Source organism: Narcine bancroftii, chromosome 12 (genome assembly GCF_036971445.1).
Source record: "Narcine bancroftii isolate sNarBan1 chromosome 12, sNarBan1.hap1, whole genome shotgun sequence".
Lineage (NCBI taxonomy): Eukaryota > Metazoa > Chordata > Chondrichthyes > Torpediniformes > Narcinidae > Narcine > Narcine bancroftii.
This window is the reverse complement of record NC_091480.1, coordinates 100,835,552-100,855,648: the sequence shown is the minus strand read 5'-3', so window position 1 is coordinate 100,855,648 and position 20,097 is coordinate 100,835,552. Positions and strand designations below refer to the sequence as shown.

Sequence of the window (20,097 nt, the reverse complement as noted above, 5' to 3'; positions counted from 1 at the left end):
CTTTCCCTCCCTCCCTCCTCACATTCTTTCCCTCCCTCCCTCCTCACATTCTTTCCCTCCCTCCCTCCTCACACTCCCTTCCTCCCTCCTCACACTCCTCCCTCCCTCCTCACACTCCCCTCCCTCCCTCCTCACACTCCCTCCCTCCTCACACTCCCACACTCCCTCCCTCCCTCCTCACACTCCCTCTCAGTCTCTCCCTCCTCACACTCCCTCTCAGTCTCTCCTCCTCTCACTCCCTCCCCTCATCCCCTCCCTCCTCACACTCCTCCCTCCCTCCTCTCACTCCCTCGCCTCATCCCCTCCCTCCTCACATTCTTTCCCTCCCTCCCTCCTCACATTCTTTCCTCCCTCCCTCCTCACATTCTTTCCTCCCCTCCCTCCTCACACTCCCTTCCTCCCTCCTCACACTCCCTCCCTCCCTCCTCACACTCCCTCCCTCCCTCCTCACACTCCCTCCCTCCTCACACTCCCTCCCTCCTCACACTCCCACACTCCCTCCCTCCCTCCTCACACTCCTCTCAGTCTCTCCCTCCTCACACTCCCTCTCAGTCTCTCCCTCCTCTCACTCCCTCCCCTCATCCCCTCCCTCCTCACACTCCCTCCCTCCTCCTCTCACTCCCTCGCCTCATCCCCTCCCTCCTCACATTCTTCCCTCCCTCCCTCCTCACATTCTTTCCTCCCTCCCTCCTCACATTCTTTCCCTCCCTCCCTCCTCACACTCCCTTCCTCCCTCCTCACACTCCCTCCCTCCCTCCTCACACTCCCTCCCTCCCTCCTCACACTCCCTCCCTCCTCACACTCCCACACTCCCTCCCTCCCTCCTCACACTCCCTCTCAGTCTCTCCCTCTCACACTCCCTCTCAGTCTCTCCCTCCTCTCACTCCCTCCCCTCATCCCCTCCCTCCTCACACTCCCTCCCTCCCTCCTCTCACTCCCTCGCCTCATCCCCTCCCTCCTCACATTCTTTCCCTCCTCCCTCCTCACATTCTTTCCCTCCCTCCCTCCTCACATTCTTTCCCTCCCTCCCTCCTCACACATCCCTTCTCCCTCCTCACACTCCCTCCTCACACTCCCTCCCTCCCTCCTCAGCACTCCCTCCCTCCTCACACTCCCTCCCTCCTCACACTCCCACACTCCCTCCCTCCCTCCTCACACTCCCTCTCAGTCTCTCCCTCCTCACACTCCCTCTCAGTCTCTCCCTCCTCTCACTCCCTCGCCTCATCCCCTCCCTCCTCACATTCTTTCCCTCCTCCCTCCTCACATTCTTTCCCTCCCTCCCTCCTCACATTCTTTCCCTCCCTCCCTCCTCACACTCCCTTCCTCCCTCCACACTCCCTCCCTCCCTCCTCACACTCCCTCCCTCCCTCCTCACAACTCCCTCCCTCCTCACACTCCCACACTCCCTCCCTCCCTCCTCACACTCCCTCTCAGTCTCTCCCTCCTCTCACTCCCTCCCCTCATCCCCTCCCTCCTCACACTCCTCCCTCCCTCCTCTCACTCCCTCGCCTCATCCCCTCCCTCCTCACATTCTTTCCCTCCCTCCCTCCTTCCCTCCTCACACTCCCCCGCCCCCCCCCCCCCCCACTTGAACGACCGGGAGGGGCCGCCTCGGCCCCGGCGCCGCGATGGGAACCGCAGTGAAAGCCGCTGATCTCCGGCACCGCGTTGCCGAGCGCAGATCGGGGGCTCCGACCGTCTGTTGGGGACTCGGTGAGGGTCGGATGGGGGGCAGGGGGAGGAGAGGGGGGACGGGGTGCGGGGGGGGACGGGGTGCGGGGGGGACGGGGGGGACGGGGAGGGGGGTGAAACGGCGCCTGGGCCCGACCCCCGTCCCCCGTCCCATTCGAGCCGTACGGCGTTGCCGCCAAAATCCCGATCTGGTCTCAACGAAGGAGACGGCGTGTGGCCCCGCGGCCCGTGAACCCACGCGTGTGGCCCCGCGGCCCGTGAACCCACGCGTGTGGCCCCGCGGCCCGTGAACCCACGCGTGTGGCCCCGCGGCCCGTGAACCCACGCGTGTGGCCCCGCGGCCCGTGAACCCACGCGTGTGGCCCCGCGGCCCGTGAACCCACGCGTGTGGCCCCGCGGCCCGTGAACCCACGCGTGTGGCCCCGCGGCCGTGAACCCACGCGTGTGGCCCCGCGGCCCGTGAACCCACGCGTGTGGCCCCGCGGCCCGTGAACCCACGCGTGTGGCCCGCGGCCCGTGAACCCACGCGTGTGGCCCCGCGGCCCGTGAAACCCACGCGTGTGGGCTGGCAGTCTGTGTCAGTGACCCACGTATGTGGCTGGCGGTCCATGACCCACAGGTGTTGCTGGTGGTCCCGTGACCATGACCATGCGTGTTGCTGGCGGTCCGTGACTCACACCTGTTGCTAGTGGTCAATGACCGTGACCCACGTGTATTGCTGGTGGTTTGTCACCTACGTGCGTTGCTGGCAGTTCATGACCGTGACCTACGTGCGTTGCTGGCAGACCATGACCGTGACCTACATACATTGCTAGCGGTCTGTGACTGTGACCACACATGTTGCTGGCTATCCGTGACTGTGACCCACATGTGTTGCTGGCAGTCTGTGACTGAATACATGTTGATGGCAGTCTGTGATCGTGACCCACGTGTGTTGCTGGAGGTCCATGACCATGACCACGCATGTTGCTGGCATTTTGGTCACGATCAAAGCCTCTCTGATGACTGGGCTTCATGGATGAAACACGAGAACAGGGAGGAGGTGCAAGTTTGAACCAGAAGCTCAGATGGGACAGGGAGAACCTGCTGACCGTTCATAAGGGAACACCGCATGTTCTGGAAGGAGGTGTGAGGGAGGTGAGAATTCGCTCCTTTGTTTGATCAATGTGACCAAGTGGTCCAAATGGCACAGCCATCGGGGGGGGGGGCAGGGGGGGGGTGAACAAGGCAGGGGTCAGAATGGTGCTGTGAGATGCAGAGAGATGAGGAAGAGAATATAAATGAGCACAGATTGATGGGCCAAATGGCCTGTAACACTGCACATTCTGGCAGAGACTGGAATTTTCCATGGAGCGAGGCTGCAGGGAGGGTTGGCATTGATCAGGACTCCCCTTTGTCCTGTTGGAGTCCCCTCCACTCCTGAAGGGAAGTCTGCAGACCCTAGGGTCGAGTGCAACACGCTGAGGTGCTGGAGAAACCCAGCACGACATACAGCATTGTTCGTGGGAAGTGAAGGGAAGCAGCCTGGGACGTCGTCTGGAATCTGTCCCCAGTTTGCGGTGGACTGTGAGAAGAGTGTTCCTGGAGCAGACATTGATGCTGCTCGTCAAAGTGTCAGGGCAGTCTGTCTCCTCACTCCAATAGAGGAGGAGAGGTCGGCACAGGTCTTGTAGGTCGGCACAGGTCTTGTATGTCAGCACAGCATTGTGGGCTGAAGGGCCTGTTCCGTGTCCCAGAATAATTTACAACCATTGAAGCTGTCATCGAGCAGAAGTGGGGGGGATGCATGACAGCCTGGGCAAGAAATCACAAGCAACTCTCCTGCTCTTCCAAAGACTGCCATGGATACAGAGGAGATGTGTTGGGGGAGGTCATGGGGGAGGAGGGGATGCGGCTCATGAAACAATGATCACATTTTGATGGTGGTTTGCTCTGTTTTGTTGTAATTCCCAGCCAACATAGTGCAGGTGGAGCCTAGTTCAGGGAGGAGGGATGATTGAGACTTAGCTGGTTCTTTCCTGATGTGCATTGGGTAGCTGTTATGCTTGAGTTGGGAAGAACTGACTCCTAAAATTAATGTCTTTAAAATTCAATTAACTGAGTAAAAAGCAAAAGAAAATGCGGATTGTTTACTTTGTTAAATCCTGTTAGAATTTTTTATTCGAGAACTAGAGGGGAGAGGTTTAGGTAAAAACACAGATGCTGGGGGTACTGGTCACGCAGAGTCCATAGGAGGTAAAGATGGATCACCATCGTTTCAGGCCTGAGCCCTTGGTTATGGTACGAGCAAGGCCCCTCAATTAAAAGGCTGAGGGACGGCGAAGAAAGGAGAGGGGAGGAGCACTGAGCTATAGGGTGGATAAGAGGGCAGGAGAGGGAGGTGGCTCTGGGAATGCAGAGCTGGGGGGGAAGGGGCAGAGCAGAGATGGGGGCAAGAGCTTTTGGAAATGGAGGACAACGTTAATGCCATTGGTTGGAGGGGGCCCAGACAGAACATGAGGCATTGTTCATGCCCATTTCTGGATCCAGTCTATATTCTCTTGAAACCTTCAACAACCTCAGCTCCAACCTTCGTATCATCTGCAGACTTACTGGCCCATCCTTCCGCCACTTCATCAGGTCAATTATAAAAATCACAAAGAGCAGGGGTCCCAGAACAGATCCCTGTGACGCTGTGATACTTTCCTTCCACTACTAATTTCTGCTTTCTTACCTCAAGCCAATTTTTTAGCCACACACCCAAAGTTCCACTGATCCTGACATTCTTAATGTGTCTCTCATGGGACCTTGTCAAATGCTTTGCTAAAATCCACGTCAACCATATCTACCACCTGACCCTCATCAATTTCTTTCATTACTTGCTCAAAAACTCAATTAGAATCGTGAGGCACGACCTTCCCTTCATAAAGCCATGCTGACTATGCTTGGGTAGACTGGACTTCTCCAAATGCTCACAGATCCTGTCCTTGAGAATCCTCTCCATTAGTTTACACAGCACTGACGTAAGACTCACTGATCTAGAATTCCCAGGATTCTCCCCATTACCTTTTTTAAACAAGGGGACTACATTTACCATTCTCCAATCTCCAGCAACTCGTCTGTGACCAAAGAGGACTCAAATATCATAGCCACTGCCCCAGCTACCTCTTCTCTCACTTCCCACAGCAGCTGAGGGTATATTGCGTCTGGCCCTGGGAACTCATCAATCTCGATGTTTTTAAGAGGATCCAACACTTCCTCTTCCTTAACCTCCACATTGACCAGCACACAATCCTGTTCTATTCCGACCTCACCCTGATCAAGATCCTTTTGTGAATACTGAACCAAAGTATTCATTCAGAACCTCCAGGCACGTTGCCTGTTTTATCCTTTAGCAGCCCCACCTTCATTCTCCATCCTTCTGTTCTTCACATACGCATAAAGTGCCTTGGGGTTCTTAATCCACATGCCAAGGCCTTCTCGCCCCTGAGCTCTCCTAAATCCTTTCTTGAGCTCTTTCCTGGCTACCATATACTTCTCATGAGCCCTTCCTGCTTACTATATCTAATGTAGGCTTCCATCTTCCTCTTGACCAGTTTCCTCACCTGTTTTGTCAGCCACAGTTCCCTTTTCCCACCATCTTTTCCTTGTCGCAGTAGGACAAACCTATCTGAGGAAGGAGCTTTGTGGCCATAGTGTGGGGGGGGGGGGGGATATGCTTGGGGAAGCCGACAGACATTGCGGTATGAACACCATCCGCTGATGTACGTTGGGGTATGAACACTGTCCCTGATGTACATAGGGGTATGAACACTGTCCCCTGATGTATGTCGGGGTATGGACGCCTTCCCCTGATGTACGTCGGGGTATGGACACTGTCCCTGATGTACGTAGGTGTATGAGTATTGTCCCCTGATTTACGTTGTGGTATGAACACTGTCCCTGAAGTATGTCGGGGTATGAACACTGTCCCTGATGTATGTAGGTGTATGAACATTGTCCCCTGATGTACGTTGGGGTATGAACACCATCCCTGATGGATGTCAGAGTATGAGGGGGATGGAGGGAAGGGGATGAGGGGGACGGAGGGGAAGGGAGATGAGGGGAATGGAGGGAGGGGGGATGAGGGGGGAGGGAAGGGGGATGAGAGGGACGGAGGAGAGGGAGGTGAGGGGGACGGAGGGGGAAGGGAGATGAGGGGAATGGAGGGAGGGGGGATGAGGGGGAGGGAAGGGGGATGAGAGGGACGGAGGAGAGGGAGGTGAGTTGGACGGGGGGGATAAGGGGGATGGAGGGGGGGGATAAGGGGGATGGAGGGAAGGGGGATAAGGGGGATGGAGGGAAGGGGGATGAGAGGGACGGAGGGAGAGGGGAGGTGAGTGGGACGGGGGGGATAAGGGGGATGGAGGGGGGGGATAAGGGGGATGGAGGGAAGGGGATGAGAGGGACGGAGGAGAGGGAGGTGAGTGGGACGGAGGGGGGATAAGGGGGATGGAGGGGAGGGGGAATGAGGGGGATGAAGGGGAGGGGATGAGAGGGGACGGAGGAGAGGGAGGTGAGTGGGATGGGGGGGATAAGGGGGATGGAGGGGGAGGGGGAATGGGGGATGGAGGGGAGGGGGATAAGGGGGATAGAGGGGAGGGGGATAAGGGAGACAGAGGGGAGGGGGAATGAGGGGGATGGAGGGGAGGGGGATAAGGGGGACGGAGGGGAGGGGATAAGGGGGGACGGAGGGGAGGGGGAATGAGGGGAACGGAGTGGAGGGGGATAAGGGGGACGGAGGGGAGGGGGAATGAGGGGGATGGAGGGAAGGGGGATGGAGGGGAGGGGAATGAGAGGGATGGAGGAGAGGGAGGTGAGTGGATGGGGGGGATAAGGGGGATGGAGGGGGGGAATGAGGGAGATGGAGGGAGGGGGGAATGAGGGGAGATGGAGGGAGGGGGGATGAGGGGATGGAGGGAGGGAGGGGGATGGGCTGCCACTGGACTTTGACAGTGTATGTCTGTGCAGGGAGGTTGGCTTGTGCTGTTGGGGTGGGCTGAGAGAAGTTGGGCAGGGAATGAAAGCGGTGTTGGATGTCCAGTTGTGGGGGAGGTGCAGACAGATAGAGTAGGAAATCCACGTCAGCCCATGCGGGAGAGCAGGTGCGGACAGGACAAGGCACACGAGGGAGCACAGGACTGAACAGCATCTATTTTAGTGCCAGTTGCCTGGCAGATGGGAGTGGATCATGTTCTCCTACTGAACCTCCGTCCTGTAGCTGGGACCATTCTTCATGACGAAGTCCAGTGTGGCCCCTTCCTCCATGGACTATCCCACCACAAATTCCACCCCATTGAAGCCTGTGGCACTGAGGATGTCCTGGTTAATATTGGGGAAATAATGGGCAACAGCCTTGTTCCTTTTGTATCTTTTCATGCACTCTGTACCTGATTCTCTCTCTCCCACTGGCTAGAGTGGTCCGTAGACTTGCTCCATCAGTGTGATGACCCCGTTCTCATCCCTGAGGTCTCCCCACACTTCTCAGTGAACAAGCCCCCATGATGTCCTCACAAGGTGCTGCCCCAACTCAGTCACATCACTCTCCATCTCATGTGGAACATCGTAACCCTGGAATACAGAGCTGTCAGTTCTGCCCTTCTGTAAACAAAGTCTCTGTAATGGCCTCAACATTGGAGTTCCAAGAACTAAACCAGGCTCTAACGTCTTCTGCTTCACCCATCAGATTGAAATCCCACTCACGAACCTGGCCCTGCCTGTCACACTCCCTTGACCTAAGTCTGACCTCTCCATTTGCTGCTGTGGTTCCCACCTCCTGACACTCTGCTTTAAACCCTCTTGAGTAGCATTCGCAAACTTCACCAAGAGGATATTTGTGCCTCTCCAGTGAGGTGGAACCTCCTTGTTCAGGCCTTCCTGCCCTAGAGGAGACCCCAACCATCCACATATCTGAAGCCCTCCCTCCTGTTCAGCTCCTTACCCGTGCATTTAACTGAGTGATTTTCACATTCCTTTCCTCACTAGCATGACCCAACACACTGAGTCATCCCGAGAGATCCTAACCTGTAATTTGTCTCCCCAGATTCTCCCATTGAAGAGGAACACGGTTGTCCTAAACTTACTAACTCTCACTTAGAAGATTCCCATGCCAGAAGTTGTTTCTGCAGAAAAGCATTTGCTTTCCCAGGAATTTAGGTTCCGTCCTTTGTCCAATTTAAAACCTGAATTGCATTTCCTTCCGTTCGCAGCCTGCAGCACTGATTTCCTGTCGAACAACCTGGTCACCAGCCTCCAGTCAGAGAAACTTCCCTCCACTCCGACCCTCCACTCCGACCCTCCACTCCGACCCTCCACTCCGACCCTCCACTCCGACCCTCCACTCCGACCCTCCACTCCGACCCTCCACTCCGACCCTCCACTCCGACCCTCCACTCCGACCCTCCACTCCGACCCTCCACTCCGACCCTCCACTCCGACCCTCCACTCCGACCCTCCACTCCGACCCTCCACTCCGACCCTCCACTCCGACCCTCCACTCCGACCCTCCACTCCGACCCTCCACTCCGACCCTCCACTCCGACCCTCCACTCCGACCTCCACTCCGACCCTCCACTCCGACCCTCCACTCCGACCCTCCACTCCGACCCTCCACTCCGACCCTCCACTCCGACCCTCCACTCCGACCCTCCACTCCGACCCTCCACTCCGACCCTCCACTCCGACCCTCCACTCCGACCCTCCACTCCGACCCTCCACTCCGACCCTCCACTCCGACCCTCCACTCCGACCCTCCACTCCGACCCTCCACTCCGACCCTCCACTCCGACCCTCCACTCCGACCTCCCACTCCGACCCTCCACTCCGACCCTCCACTCCGACCCTCCACTCCGACCCTCCACTCCGACCCTCCACTCCGACCCTCCACTCCGACCCTCCACTCCGACCCTCCACTCCGACCCTCCACTCCGACCCTCCACTCCGACCCTCCACTCCGACCCTCTGTTGCCAATCTACTGTCTCCATGGATCCCATGGGATTTACTCTTCCTGAGTCAGCCTATCATTGGGGGGGAAGTGCCTTCAGACACTTGTCAATCACCTCCATCACCTCAAAATCACCAGCGTCAGACACGTCCTCCCCTTGCACCCACATGGTGCACATGCGTGTAAATACACACGCACACACACACAGACACACGCCCCACCCTGTGCTGACTGGCCCTCCTACAGTCAAGTGTGACAGATGTGGCCTTCCCCGCGCACATGTGTGTGACGTATACACACACACACACGCCCTACCCTGTGCTGACTGGCCCTCATACAGTCAAGTGTGACAGATGTGGCCTTCCCCGTGCAAATGCGTGTACGTACACACACACACACACACACACACACACACACACACACACACACACGCCCCACCCTGTGCTGACTGGCCCTCCTATGCCCATGGCTTTTCATGTACAACTGAATCGTTTCCAGCTTCTCCCTTTTGTCCCTCTGAAGTAAAGCAAAAGTGATGACTATTCTCCCATCTCCTGTGATTTTGCCTGTCTGAAGAGGATACAATGATCTCTGCCAAGACCCTTGCAGACCCCTGCCTTGTCTCTCTCGTTATCCTTGGGACTGATCCCATTTGGCACTGGGGGCCATCCCCTCCTCTGTGTTCTCAAGAGACCCAGCACCAGCTCCTTAATAAGGCCCTTTTCTCATGGCCACCCATGCCTTTAGTGCCTTGCCCTCTTCCTCTGGCTGCAGGCAATAGACTCTGGTTTACCCTTGTGTTTACACTGGAGGGGGGAGGTGAAGAAAGAGTTCACCAGGACATTGCCAGAACTGGAGGGCATGAGTTTTCCATTGAGCCACAGAAGTTGAGCTGTGATCTTGGAAGGTTTATTAGGTGATGAGGGACGTGGATAAATGATGTTTCTACCAGGGTGGGGGAATCAAAACTAGAGCGTGTAGATTTAAAGGGAACTTAAGGGTCAGGTTTTCCACACAGAGGAGTGGGTATTTGGAACGTGATGCCAGAAGAAGTGGCCAGATCCCACACAGAGGGCAGGTTGGTGGATGGAAAGGGTTAAACAGGGGTGTTCAAACTGCCCCTAAACCCACATCCCACTTTAAGCAATCTCTCACTAATCACGGAGCACCAGTGGCACATGGATTACTCAAAGTGGGATGTGAGTGGAAAGAAAAAGGTTGAAATGATTGCCTCTCTGGAGGCCTGGGATCAGTGAACTCAAGGATCGGTGCTGGGACCATTGTCGTTTGCCAACTATATCAGTGATTTGTATGAGAATGTGGTCAATTGGATCAGCAAGTTTGCAGATGACACTAAGAATGGAGGTGTTGTGGACAGCAGGGACGGTTTTCAAAGCTTGCAGAGGGATCTGACCAGCTGGAAAAATGGGCTGCAAAATGGGAGATGGAGTTTAATGCAGATAAGTGCAAGGTGCTGCATTTTGGAAGGACAAACCAAGGTAGGACGTAGACGGTGAGCGGTCGGGCAATGGGGCGTGCGGTAGAACAGAGGGATCAGGAAATACAGATACATAATTCCCTGAAAGTGGTGTCACAGGTGGACAGGCACCTTGGCTTTCATAAATCAAAGTATTGAGTACAATAGTTGGGATGTTCTAGTGAAGTTGTGCAAGACTTTAGTGAGGCCAAATGTGGAGTATTGTGGGCAGTTTTGGTCACTTGACTCGAGTTAAGATATCATCAAGATAGAAAGAGTGCAGAAGAGTAAATACAAGCAGACTTTCTCCGCTGAGGGTGGGTGAGATACAAACCAGAGGGCATGGGTTAAGGGTGAAAAAGGCAGGGTTTAGGGGAACTTATTCACACAGAGAGTGGTGGGGGTGTGGAACAAGCTGCCAGCTGAATTAGTAAATGTGGGCGACATTTGAACTAGTCCATGGATGGGAGGGGTTTGACTGCAGCCCAGTGGGATGAGGTAGAATAATAATTGAGCCTCGATTGGAAGCGCTTCTTTCTATTCTGTAGAATTCTATGAATTTCAATGTTCCGAGCCCGGAGGACCCCCAAAACCCAGCAGCAATCGATATTCACCAAGACAACTGGGTTTTTAAACAAAAGTTGCTTTTCATTATCTTGAAACATGAAAACAGAATCAGACTTTAACTTATTACTATTAACTTACTTAACCTAACTTAACCCCCTTCTAATTCTAAACGCATGTGTGTGTAAGTTCAGAAAAGTTCTTCACAGTCCAATCTCACTTCTCATTCCTCCAGGTTCACTGGTTTCAGGCAATTCTTAGACTGTGCACAGAATTTAACATTGATGAATTTCACCAGGCTTTGGTGCTTGAAAGGTAAATGATTACTGTTCAGGAAGGTTCTTGTCCATTTCCAGAGAGAGACGTGTTGTTCCTGGACACAAACTGATTCCTTTTAATCAGCCACTTCAGTGTCTTGCTGACGAAACTTGCCCCATCAGGGTTCTCCAGATGATAACCTCTTTCTTTCAAGTGAAGCATTATGCAGCCAGTCCTCTCCTCTTGTATGGACCACTAAGGGCTCTGACCAGGCTCAACTAAGCAATCACAACCCAGTTTTCAAAATGGAAATGTTCTGGGCCCAGCTGCTGCTGAACTGTCTCTCTCTCTCCTCTCTCTCTCTCTTCTCTCTCTCCTCTCTCTCTCTCTCTCTCCTCTCTCCTCTCTCTCTCTCTCTCTTCTCTCTTCTCTCTCTCTCTCCCTCTCTCTCTCTCCTCTCTCTCTCTCCTCTCTCTCTCTCCTCTCTCTCTCTCTCTCTCTCTCTCTCTCTCTTCTCTCTCTCTCCTCTCTCTCTCTCCTCTCTCTCTCTCCTCTCTCTCTCCCTCTCTCTCTCTCTCCTCTCTCTCTCTCCTCTCTCTCTCTCTCTCTCCTCTCTCTCCTCTCTCTCTCCCTCTTTCTCTCTCTCCTCTCTCTCTCCTCTCTCTCTCTCTCTCTCTCTCTCTCTCTCTCTCTCTTTCTCTCTCTCTCTCTCTCTCTAAAAGCCTGTTTGACTCCTGCTTGCAAAAATCATATGACCTGTCTGAGAACAGCAAACTGTACTCAGACAGACTGCGGCTCCAAACCTAATTCTTCAAGTTCTTTCATCTGTTGCTTACCGAGACAACAATCTATGACACTCCCCAAAGCTTTTGCAAAGGCCCCCAGGAGCTGCCCTTTCTGGCTTGAGCAGAGCTCCAATATTTTAAATGAGATCTGTTTTGAAGTGTTGGTATGTGACCTACACTATAAAACCTGCCACACTTTCTCTCCCAAAAACTTATCTCTATACAAGATAAAACACAACATAATCAGCATTTATTTTTTTATTTTAATTTTAGATGTACAGTAACAGGTCATTCTGGTCCACAAGCCCATGCCGCCCAATTTACACCTCATTAACCTACAACCCCTGGTACATTTTGAAGGGTGTGAGGAAACTGGGAGCCCCCAGGGAAAACCCACGCAGACACGGGAGAGAACATACAAACTCTTAACAGACAGCGTGGGATTCAAATCCCGATCTGGTCCCAAACGCTGGAAAGGCATTGTGCTGACAGGTGGCTGGTCTGATCAATGAGGTTATTAAAAAGTCATTTACTTTCTGAATGTGGGATAAGAGAGAAGTGCAGAAAGGAAACATGAGAATGGGGTGACAAATTAATAAATTCATGGGATGAAAATTGCACTCCGTGGAGGTTGAGGTTTCCTTTAGAAGTGGGGAGGATGAAGAGCCGACATGGGATATTTAATGAGGCCCAAATTCCTTCCACATAGAAACTAGAAACTAATTAAAAAGAGTAGAGGGATGAGAGGGAAACAAATGCCCATGGAGTGGAACAGTGCTGGCCTGTTGCAACGTGGAGACCGCAGAGGGCAGGGTCAAGGACAGTGCTGGCAGTGGAATGTCTTCTTCAACCAGCAGGGCTCAGCTGGGCTGAGTCACCTCCTGAAGCCTTTGAAAAGCTGTGGGTCCTTCAGTCCGTGAGCGTGAGAAGCAGGTGGAGAATCGTGGCCAACACTGATCGGGCACGTGGTTCTCACCAGATGAAAACCTTGGGAGTTGGAGATGCAACCTGGTGTTCCAGTCCGATGGATGTAGGTTCACATGACAGCACCCGAGGCCCTGAGTCTTGTCTCCCCACCACCCAAAGGCCCTGTCCCATCCTTTCCCTCACTTGGGAGGCCCTCTCCAACTCCTCAACCCAGGGCCCTGAGTCCTTCCCCCACCCCTGGGCCCTCTCACAGTCCCCAGATCCATTTTTATGTTGACAGAGATGAGCATTCATTTCAAATTGAAATGTTCCCTCTTGGTGTGGCAGTGAGAGTGAGAGGAAACATCAGCCACATTCCTTTGTCAAGAAGTGGCTCCATTTGAAAGCTCTGCAGGTTTGATTTGTTGCTAGAGGACATTCTTGACTCCACACCAGTAACTGCAGAAACAATATCCCCATCCACAAGCCTGTGTCTATGTTGGTGACAGGAGTATCGATGGAGGAGGAAGCCCTCGAGTTTGGGCTTCACTTGGCTAAGATGACAGGACCTCCTTCTGTTTGGCATGTCGTTAGACTGTGCCAGTAAATACAGCTAGCATGGATCAGTGAGGGTCGCAGATGGAGACAGTCGATGACCATCGCTGTTTGTCAGCCCGAAACCCAGGATCTGTGGCCACGCCAACGTGACAAGACAGTGAGTCCTGGGATTTGTCTGAACCATTCTCCTGCGGGTTTGTGCTCTCAGTTCCATTGGTTGAAAGAGGCTATAAGATGGGCCCATAGGTGGGGAGAGGGACAGGCAAAGTGGGGATGGGGAGCAGTGGTGGGGACAGGGAGTAGTGGTAAAGGGTGGGGGCAGGAGGTGAGTTCGGGCCACGCTGATTGAATGAGCAGGATGGCCAGTTTCATGAGGATGACAGGCTCTCCTTCTGTTTGCCATTTCCAACTTGATGTGATAGCTGTAAGTTTGAGGACAGCATGGGAATGAGTGGTCAGTGAAGAGGTAAGTATGAGATTCTGGATGAATATTATCAGTGACAAAGGGAAGGACAGTGCTCGTATTTTCTGCAATGCTTCAATCGAATGCCTTCTGGAAATCCAAGTACCCAACACCCAGCTGTTCATCTCAGTCCTCTGCACCCGTTCTGTCCTCAGACAGCTGCAGTGTTGAGTGTACTTGGTGAATCTCCTCTGCACCCTCTCCTTGCAATGTTTCCACTGATGTGGCAACTCCCTTTCCAATAATCTAGCTGTGGCCGAACTAATGTTTTACAAAGTTACACATCCACGACGTCCATTCCTCCCTTCTACAGTGGTGATACTATCTCTGATGGCAACACCACCCCCTTTTACCACTTTCACTCTCACTTTTGGAACATCTAAACCCTGGCACCTCTAACATCACCTGCCAGGAATTGCTTAAGAGGCTGTTCATGGCCCATGACATCTCCAGCCTCCCAACGAGCCTCGTCTCTCTGTCTCCATCTTGGGAGACAGGCATCTTCTACAAACCCACCAACTCCCACAGCTACCTCGATTACACCAGAGCCAGAACCACCTCTTGTCAACAGTGATTAACAATTTATTTCTCTTCCTTTTTCTCTTTATACCATTTTATTTGTTGTTAGTGTGTTTGGTGTAAATGAGAGGCTGCAGCAAGGAAAGTTGTTGACTGCATCTATCTGTTGTACTTGTGTATATGACAGTGAACTCATTCCATCTGTGAAACACAGTTGTATTTTCAAGCATATTGACTCTACTTAAGTTTCGAAAAATTTTCTGAATAATCTCAGAATGTTTCGAATGACAGATTTAGGCAGACAGGTCCACACAGCCCTGATATCTGTCCCCCATTGCCCACTGGTAGTTTTCAGATGCTCTTGGACCTCTACAGAATCAAGGTTACAGTCACTACATCCACTATCTGGGTCCAGGACTTGGGGGCCCATCACGGGAGAGGGGAGCCCATCACATGGGAGGTGAGGTCCAGTCATGGGGGGGGACCATCATGGGATTCAAGCTAGGTCACGTGAAGGTTACATCATTGACCTTTGCCCTCCTTTTCTGACAGGGGTCCTTGAGGATGAAGATGTGAAGTTCATGCTGAAAGGCAGCAAGTTGAAAAAGATAAAGTCCAGCCGCTGGAAGAAAGACCGACGGATGAAACTGCAAGATGATTGTCTTTCCATATGGTTCGAATCAAAATCCAGGAGCAAGCCACCAACGTGTGAGTTCCTGTATGCACTTGGGAGGGTGAACTCGTGCCCGTGACCATCTCAGCTGGCAAGTGGCATATGTTGTAGACGTGAGGGACGCCCTTTCCTCTCGTCGTGCTGCTGAGCTCTTCAGCAAGTGGCACGTTGCCTGAGCAGGAACATAGAGCCAAACACAGTCCACAACTGCGCTGGAGAAACTCATCAGGTCACACAGTGTCCACGGGAAGCAAAAGGTCATCGATGTTTTGGGCCTGAACCTTTCCTCGAGCCCAACGCTATCCTTGGGTTTGAACCCAATATTACCCTTGGGCCTGAACCCTTCCTCAACCCCAACGTTACCGTTAACTCCTGATGAATGCTGTGCAACCTGCCGAGTTTCTCCAGAATGTTTGTGTTGAGTTCACCCTCAGCATCTGCAGACTTTCTTGTTTGACGACATTAATTCCTGTCGCAATACACAGATCTCAGACATTATTAAATATAGCTTGTAAATAGTCAGCAATGATAATTACGTCATTTAAAAAGGCATCTTTAACAAAGCAAAAGCATCCCCGCTTTTTATCCGGAGCAGGTGAAATATTAACACAGACTCACGAGGGGACATGAGAGGAAGTGACCAGGAGTTCAGCCAAAACATTTCAGATTCTGTGTTAAAGATAAAAAGAGATGGAGAGATTTACAGTGAGTTCCAGAGCCTTGGATCGGGGCAGTGGATAGTGGTAGAAAACTGAATTGGGCCACAGTGTTTTACAGCATGGAAACAGGCCCATCAGCCCATCTCATCCATGCTGATCAAGGTGTCTACCTAGGCTTTTCCCAGTTGCCTACATTCAACCCACATCTCGCTAAACCTTTCCTGACAATGTACCTGTCCGAGTGTCCGTGACATGTTACCGTTCTACTGCCTAGCACTTCCTCAAGCAACTGGTCCCTGTCCCCTCTACACTGTGTGTGGACAGACTATGGTCCTTTTAAAATCTCTCCCTTCACCGGACCCACCTAAAAACCATGCCTTCTAGTTTTAGATCCTGTCCCCTGCGAACCATCTTATTCACCTTATTTATGCACTCCTGATCTTACAAACCTCCCTCAGGTCCTCCTTGGTCCTCTACACACAGCCTGTCCAGCAACTCCATACAAGTCAGGCTCTGCAGTCCTGGTAACATCCTGGTGAAACTTTTCCAACTTATTTCTACCTCTCCAGTGGCCTCGTGACCAGAACTGCACACAATATCTCGGGAACAGTTGTCACGTGATGTCCCTGCTCCGTGCCCTGACCAATGAAGGCAGGTGTGCCAAACACCACCTGTCTACGTGTGTCACCACTTCCATGGAACCATGTACCTGCACTCCTAGGTCTCTCTGCTCCACAACACTCCCCAGTGCCCCACGATTCACTGTGGAAGTCCTGCCCTGGTGTAACACCTTGCATCTCCTCACTTTCCTGGTTCATCTGGATCCCGCTGGAATCTCAGATATACTCTTCTTCACTAAGTACATTGTCATGCAAGCTGTGAATGCACTGACCCCTGCCGCACAGCCCTCCCACCCCGTCTCCTATCGGCCAGCCAATTCAGTATCACGTTGGCCGGGTTACCCTGATCCCAGATGACATGGCCTTCTGCACCAGCCTACCTACCACTATCTCCGAAATTCTCACCCACCGAAACATCTACCACCTGATCAGGTTCATTACCCAGTACTAGATCCAGTTTGATCAGTCCACACGCTATGTCAGGAACCTTTCCTGCACACACCTGACAAATTCTGCCCCATCCATCCCTCTTGCAGTGAGGAGGTCTCAGTTGAAGTGTCCCATGACAACCACCTGTACGCGCCTTTCTAAAATGTGCCTACTTATAAGTTCCTTAGTGTCCAGGGGGCTCTTTGGGGGCCTATAAATGATTCCCAATAGAGGGATAGCTCCCTTCCTTTTTCGGACTTTGACCACGTATTCATCAGCCACATCTGACTGTCACTGCATCCCTGATGGGATGTGTGTGTGTCCACCACACCTCCTGACGCACGATCAGAGAATTGGAGCAGGTGTTGGATGAACTCTGGCCCACGTGAGAGGCTGAGCGGATCACAGTTAACATAGTGAAGTTGTCACACAGGTGACTACAGGGAAATGTGCAGGGCCACCCCTTTCAGTTACAAGTTACCACTTTGGAGACCATTGGGGGGTTGGGGGGGGGGGTGGGTGACCCCCATTGGAGACAGCAGTAGCAGCAGCTGGCCTGTCCGTGTAGAGTACACCCCCCTCCCCATCACAGAGACACGGGCTGGCCTGTCCGTGTAGAGTTCACCCCCCTTCCCCATCACAGAGACACGGGCTGGCCTGTCCATGTAGAGTTCACCCCCTTCCCCATCACAGACACGGGCTGGCCTGTCCGTGTAGAGTTCACCCCCCCTCCCCATCACAGAGACACGGGCTGGCCTGTCCATGTAGAGTTCACCCCTTTCCCCATCACAGAGTCACAGGCTGGCCTGGATGTCCGTGCGTGCAAGTTTATGCATGTGTGTTTATGCGCCTGTGAGTTTACATGTGTGTTCTGGTGTGCGGAGCTCCCACCTCCTCTTCGCAGTGTGCCACGTTCATGGCCATCCCTCTGCTCTGCAGTCTCGGTGATGGACATCAGGGAGGTCCAGGAGGGGCACCAGTCGGAGATGATGAAGAAACACGGCAGCAGCTTCTCAGAGAGTCGATGTTTCACCATCGTGTTCGCGGGCAGCCGTAGCAGCTTGGAGCTGGTGGCAGCCACCGAGGAGGAAGGGAGGCGCTGGGTCCGGGGGCTGAAGAAACTGCGAAAGAAAGTGGAAGGCATGAGCCAGCATGAAATCATTCACCAATATCCTTTGGCATTTCCTGCGACTGTACATCAGAAATGGGAGCAAGAGTAGACCCCGGCCTTTCCCACCACAGAGGCATCACTGGACCCCCCCCAGCCTGTCCTGCCCCAGGGGCATCCCTGGACCCCCTGGCCTATCCCGCCTGTCCCACCACAGGGGCAGCTCTGGACCCCAGGCCTGACCTGCCTGTTCAACACAGAGGCAGCCCTGGACCACCCCCTGGCCTGTCCCGCCACAGGGGAATCCCTAGACCCCCCCCCAGCCTGTCCTGCCACAGGGGGATCCCTGGACTCCCGGCCTGCCCGCCACAGGAGCATCCCTGGACCCAGCCTGCCTGCCACAGGGGCATCCCTGGACTCCCGGCCTGTCCCACCACAGAGGCAGCTCTGGACCCCCAGCCTATCCCGCCTGTTCCACACAGGCGCCCTGGACCCCCGGCATGTCCCGCCTGTTCCACACAGAGGCAGCCCTGACCGCTTCCTTGGGCAGGTAATTCCACGGATTCACTGCTCTTTAATCGATGCATTTCCTCCTCATCTCCATCCAAAACCGTCTCCCTGAATCTTGACCTATGTCATCTAGTTTAAGTCTCACCTGCCACCTCCCTTCTGTCTTATCTCTTCACTTCATTATTTTAAATATTTCTATTTGTCCACTCTCATCCTTCAAAATACCATTATTACAGTCCCAGACAACTCGATCTCTCTTCATCGACCAACCTCCTCATCCCTGGAACAAACCCAATGAACCTCCTCTGCATCACCTCCAAAACCAGAATGTCCTTCCTCCACCCAAGAGACTAGAACTGCCCATTCGCAGTTCTCCAGGTGCGGCCTCACCAGTGCCCTGTACTGTTGGAGCAGAACCTCCCTGCTCCAGAATTCTGTTCCTTCCAGCAATGAAGGACAACCTTCCACTTGCCTTCTTATCACCTGTTGCACCTGCAAGTCACAGCTGTTTGGGATTCATGCACAAGCTCTCCCAAATCTCTCAGCATCAGCATCTGGTGAAAACTTACACCGTGTAAATAATAACTTTTTCTTTTCAATCGTTTTATTATTAAGTTTCAGGTTAATAAACATGACAGTAATACAGAGAGATCAGGGTTGCATTAATAACTGTTAACGAACGCAAACACAGTCACTGAGTGACATGGAAACAGCCTCCCAACCTCTTCAGGGCCAAACAGGAAAAGTTATTTTGTTGTAACTCTGCTCCTCTACACACAAGTGAAGGGGATTTGGAAACAATCGACGTACATTTTCATATGAAAATGTTGAATAAAGGGTCTCCTTCAAATTTAACTGAAAAGTCCACAGTACCACTTTGGATTAGTTCCAAGTTTAAAAATGCTGTTGTTTAGGGTCTAGGATGGATCTCCTGGCTCAAAAGGCAACAAGTGCAATCACGTGACAAGCAGATCAGCGGCCAGAGACCAAACTGGTCACTGAAAAAGTGCAGTCATAAGACGAAGTTGTCGATCAATGAGCAAAACTGTTGAAAAAATAGCAATGATATATTTCCAAAGTTTTTTAGGGATAGCTTTTTCTGCCCAGGACCAGAATATTGTGTGTCAGGGAAGCCACCTCGGAATGACATCTGTCATAGATATAGGGTGCATATGGGAGCGAAAACCAGCTCGATTGTCCTTAGACAAATGGAGCCAATGAGAACCACCCTTGTTTAAATAATCATCTGATTGACTCTTTTTCCCACCAAAGGGGATTACCTCACATTGACCAACATTGACTCCATCTGCCAGACCCTTGGCCACTCTTCGACTCCCTGCAGACTCTCCACATCCTCTGCCCAACTTGCTTTTCCACTTACTGTCTTCAGCAAACATAGATACACTTCCCTCTGCCCCTCTTCCAGATCAATAACGTACATTGTGAACAGTTGGGGGATCAGCACTGACCCCTGCTCACCACCGATTACCAACCAGAGAAACACCCATTTATCCCAACTCTGCTTCTGCCAGAGAACCATCCATCGTCCATGCTGACACATTGCCCCTAACTCAATGCATCCTTATCAGATGCAGGTCTGTTGTGTGGCACCACATACAATACCTTCTGGAAATGCAAGTAAACACCATCCGCCTGTTCCCCTCTGTCCACTGTTATATCCTCAAACAGCTCCAGTAAATTTATCAAACATGACCTGCCCTTCCTGAATCCATGCGGAGTCTGCCTGTTTGAACAATTATAATTCAGATGATTGCTATTTCTCCATTAATGAGGCTGACCTGTACTTACCTGATAAATTAATTTTTTGAGCATTAATTACAGACTTAACCTCACTGGCCTGTACTTACCTGCCTTTTAACATCCTTTATTGAACAATGGCATTCAATTTGCTGT

At 52.7% G+C, this 20,097-nt stretch overlaps 1 protein-coding gene across 2 annotated transcripts in view; it reads left to right on the top strand.

Annotated features, from left to right (window-relative positions):
- Positions 1–1,588: 1,588 nt before the first annotated feature.
- The window catches only part of LOC138746800 (1-phosphatidylinositol 4,5-bisphosphate phosphodiesterase delta-3-like), a 48,928-nt gene continuing 30,419 nt past the window's right edge, over positions 1,589–20,097 (top strand). For both annotated transcript variants that reach the window (XM_069905259.1, XM_069905258.1), the window contains exons 1-3: positions 1,589–1,713; positions 14,737–14,892; positions 17,505–17,733. In XM_069905259.1, coding sequence (XP_069761360.1) covers positions 1,629–1,713; positions 14,737–14,892; positions 17,505–17,733 — 470 coding nt within the window. In that variant the 5' untranslated portion in view covers positions 1,589–1,628. The remainder of the gene's footprint in view (positions 1,714–14,736; positions 14,893–17,504; positions 17,734–20,097) is intronic.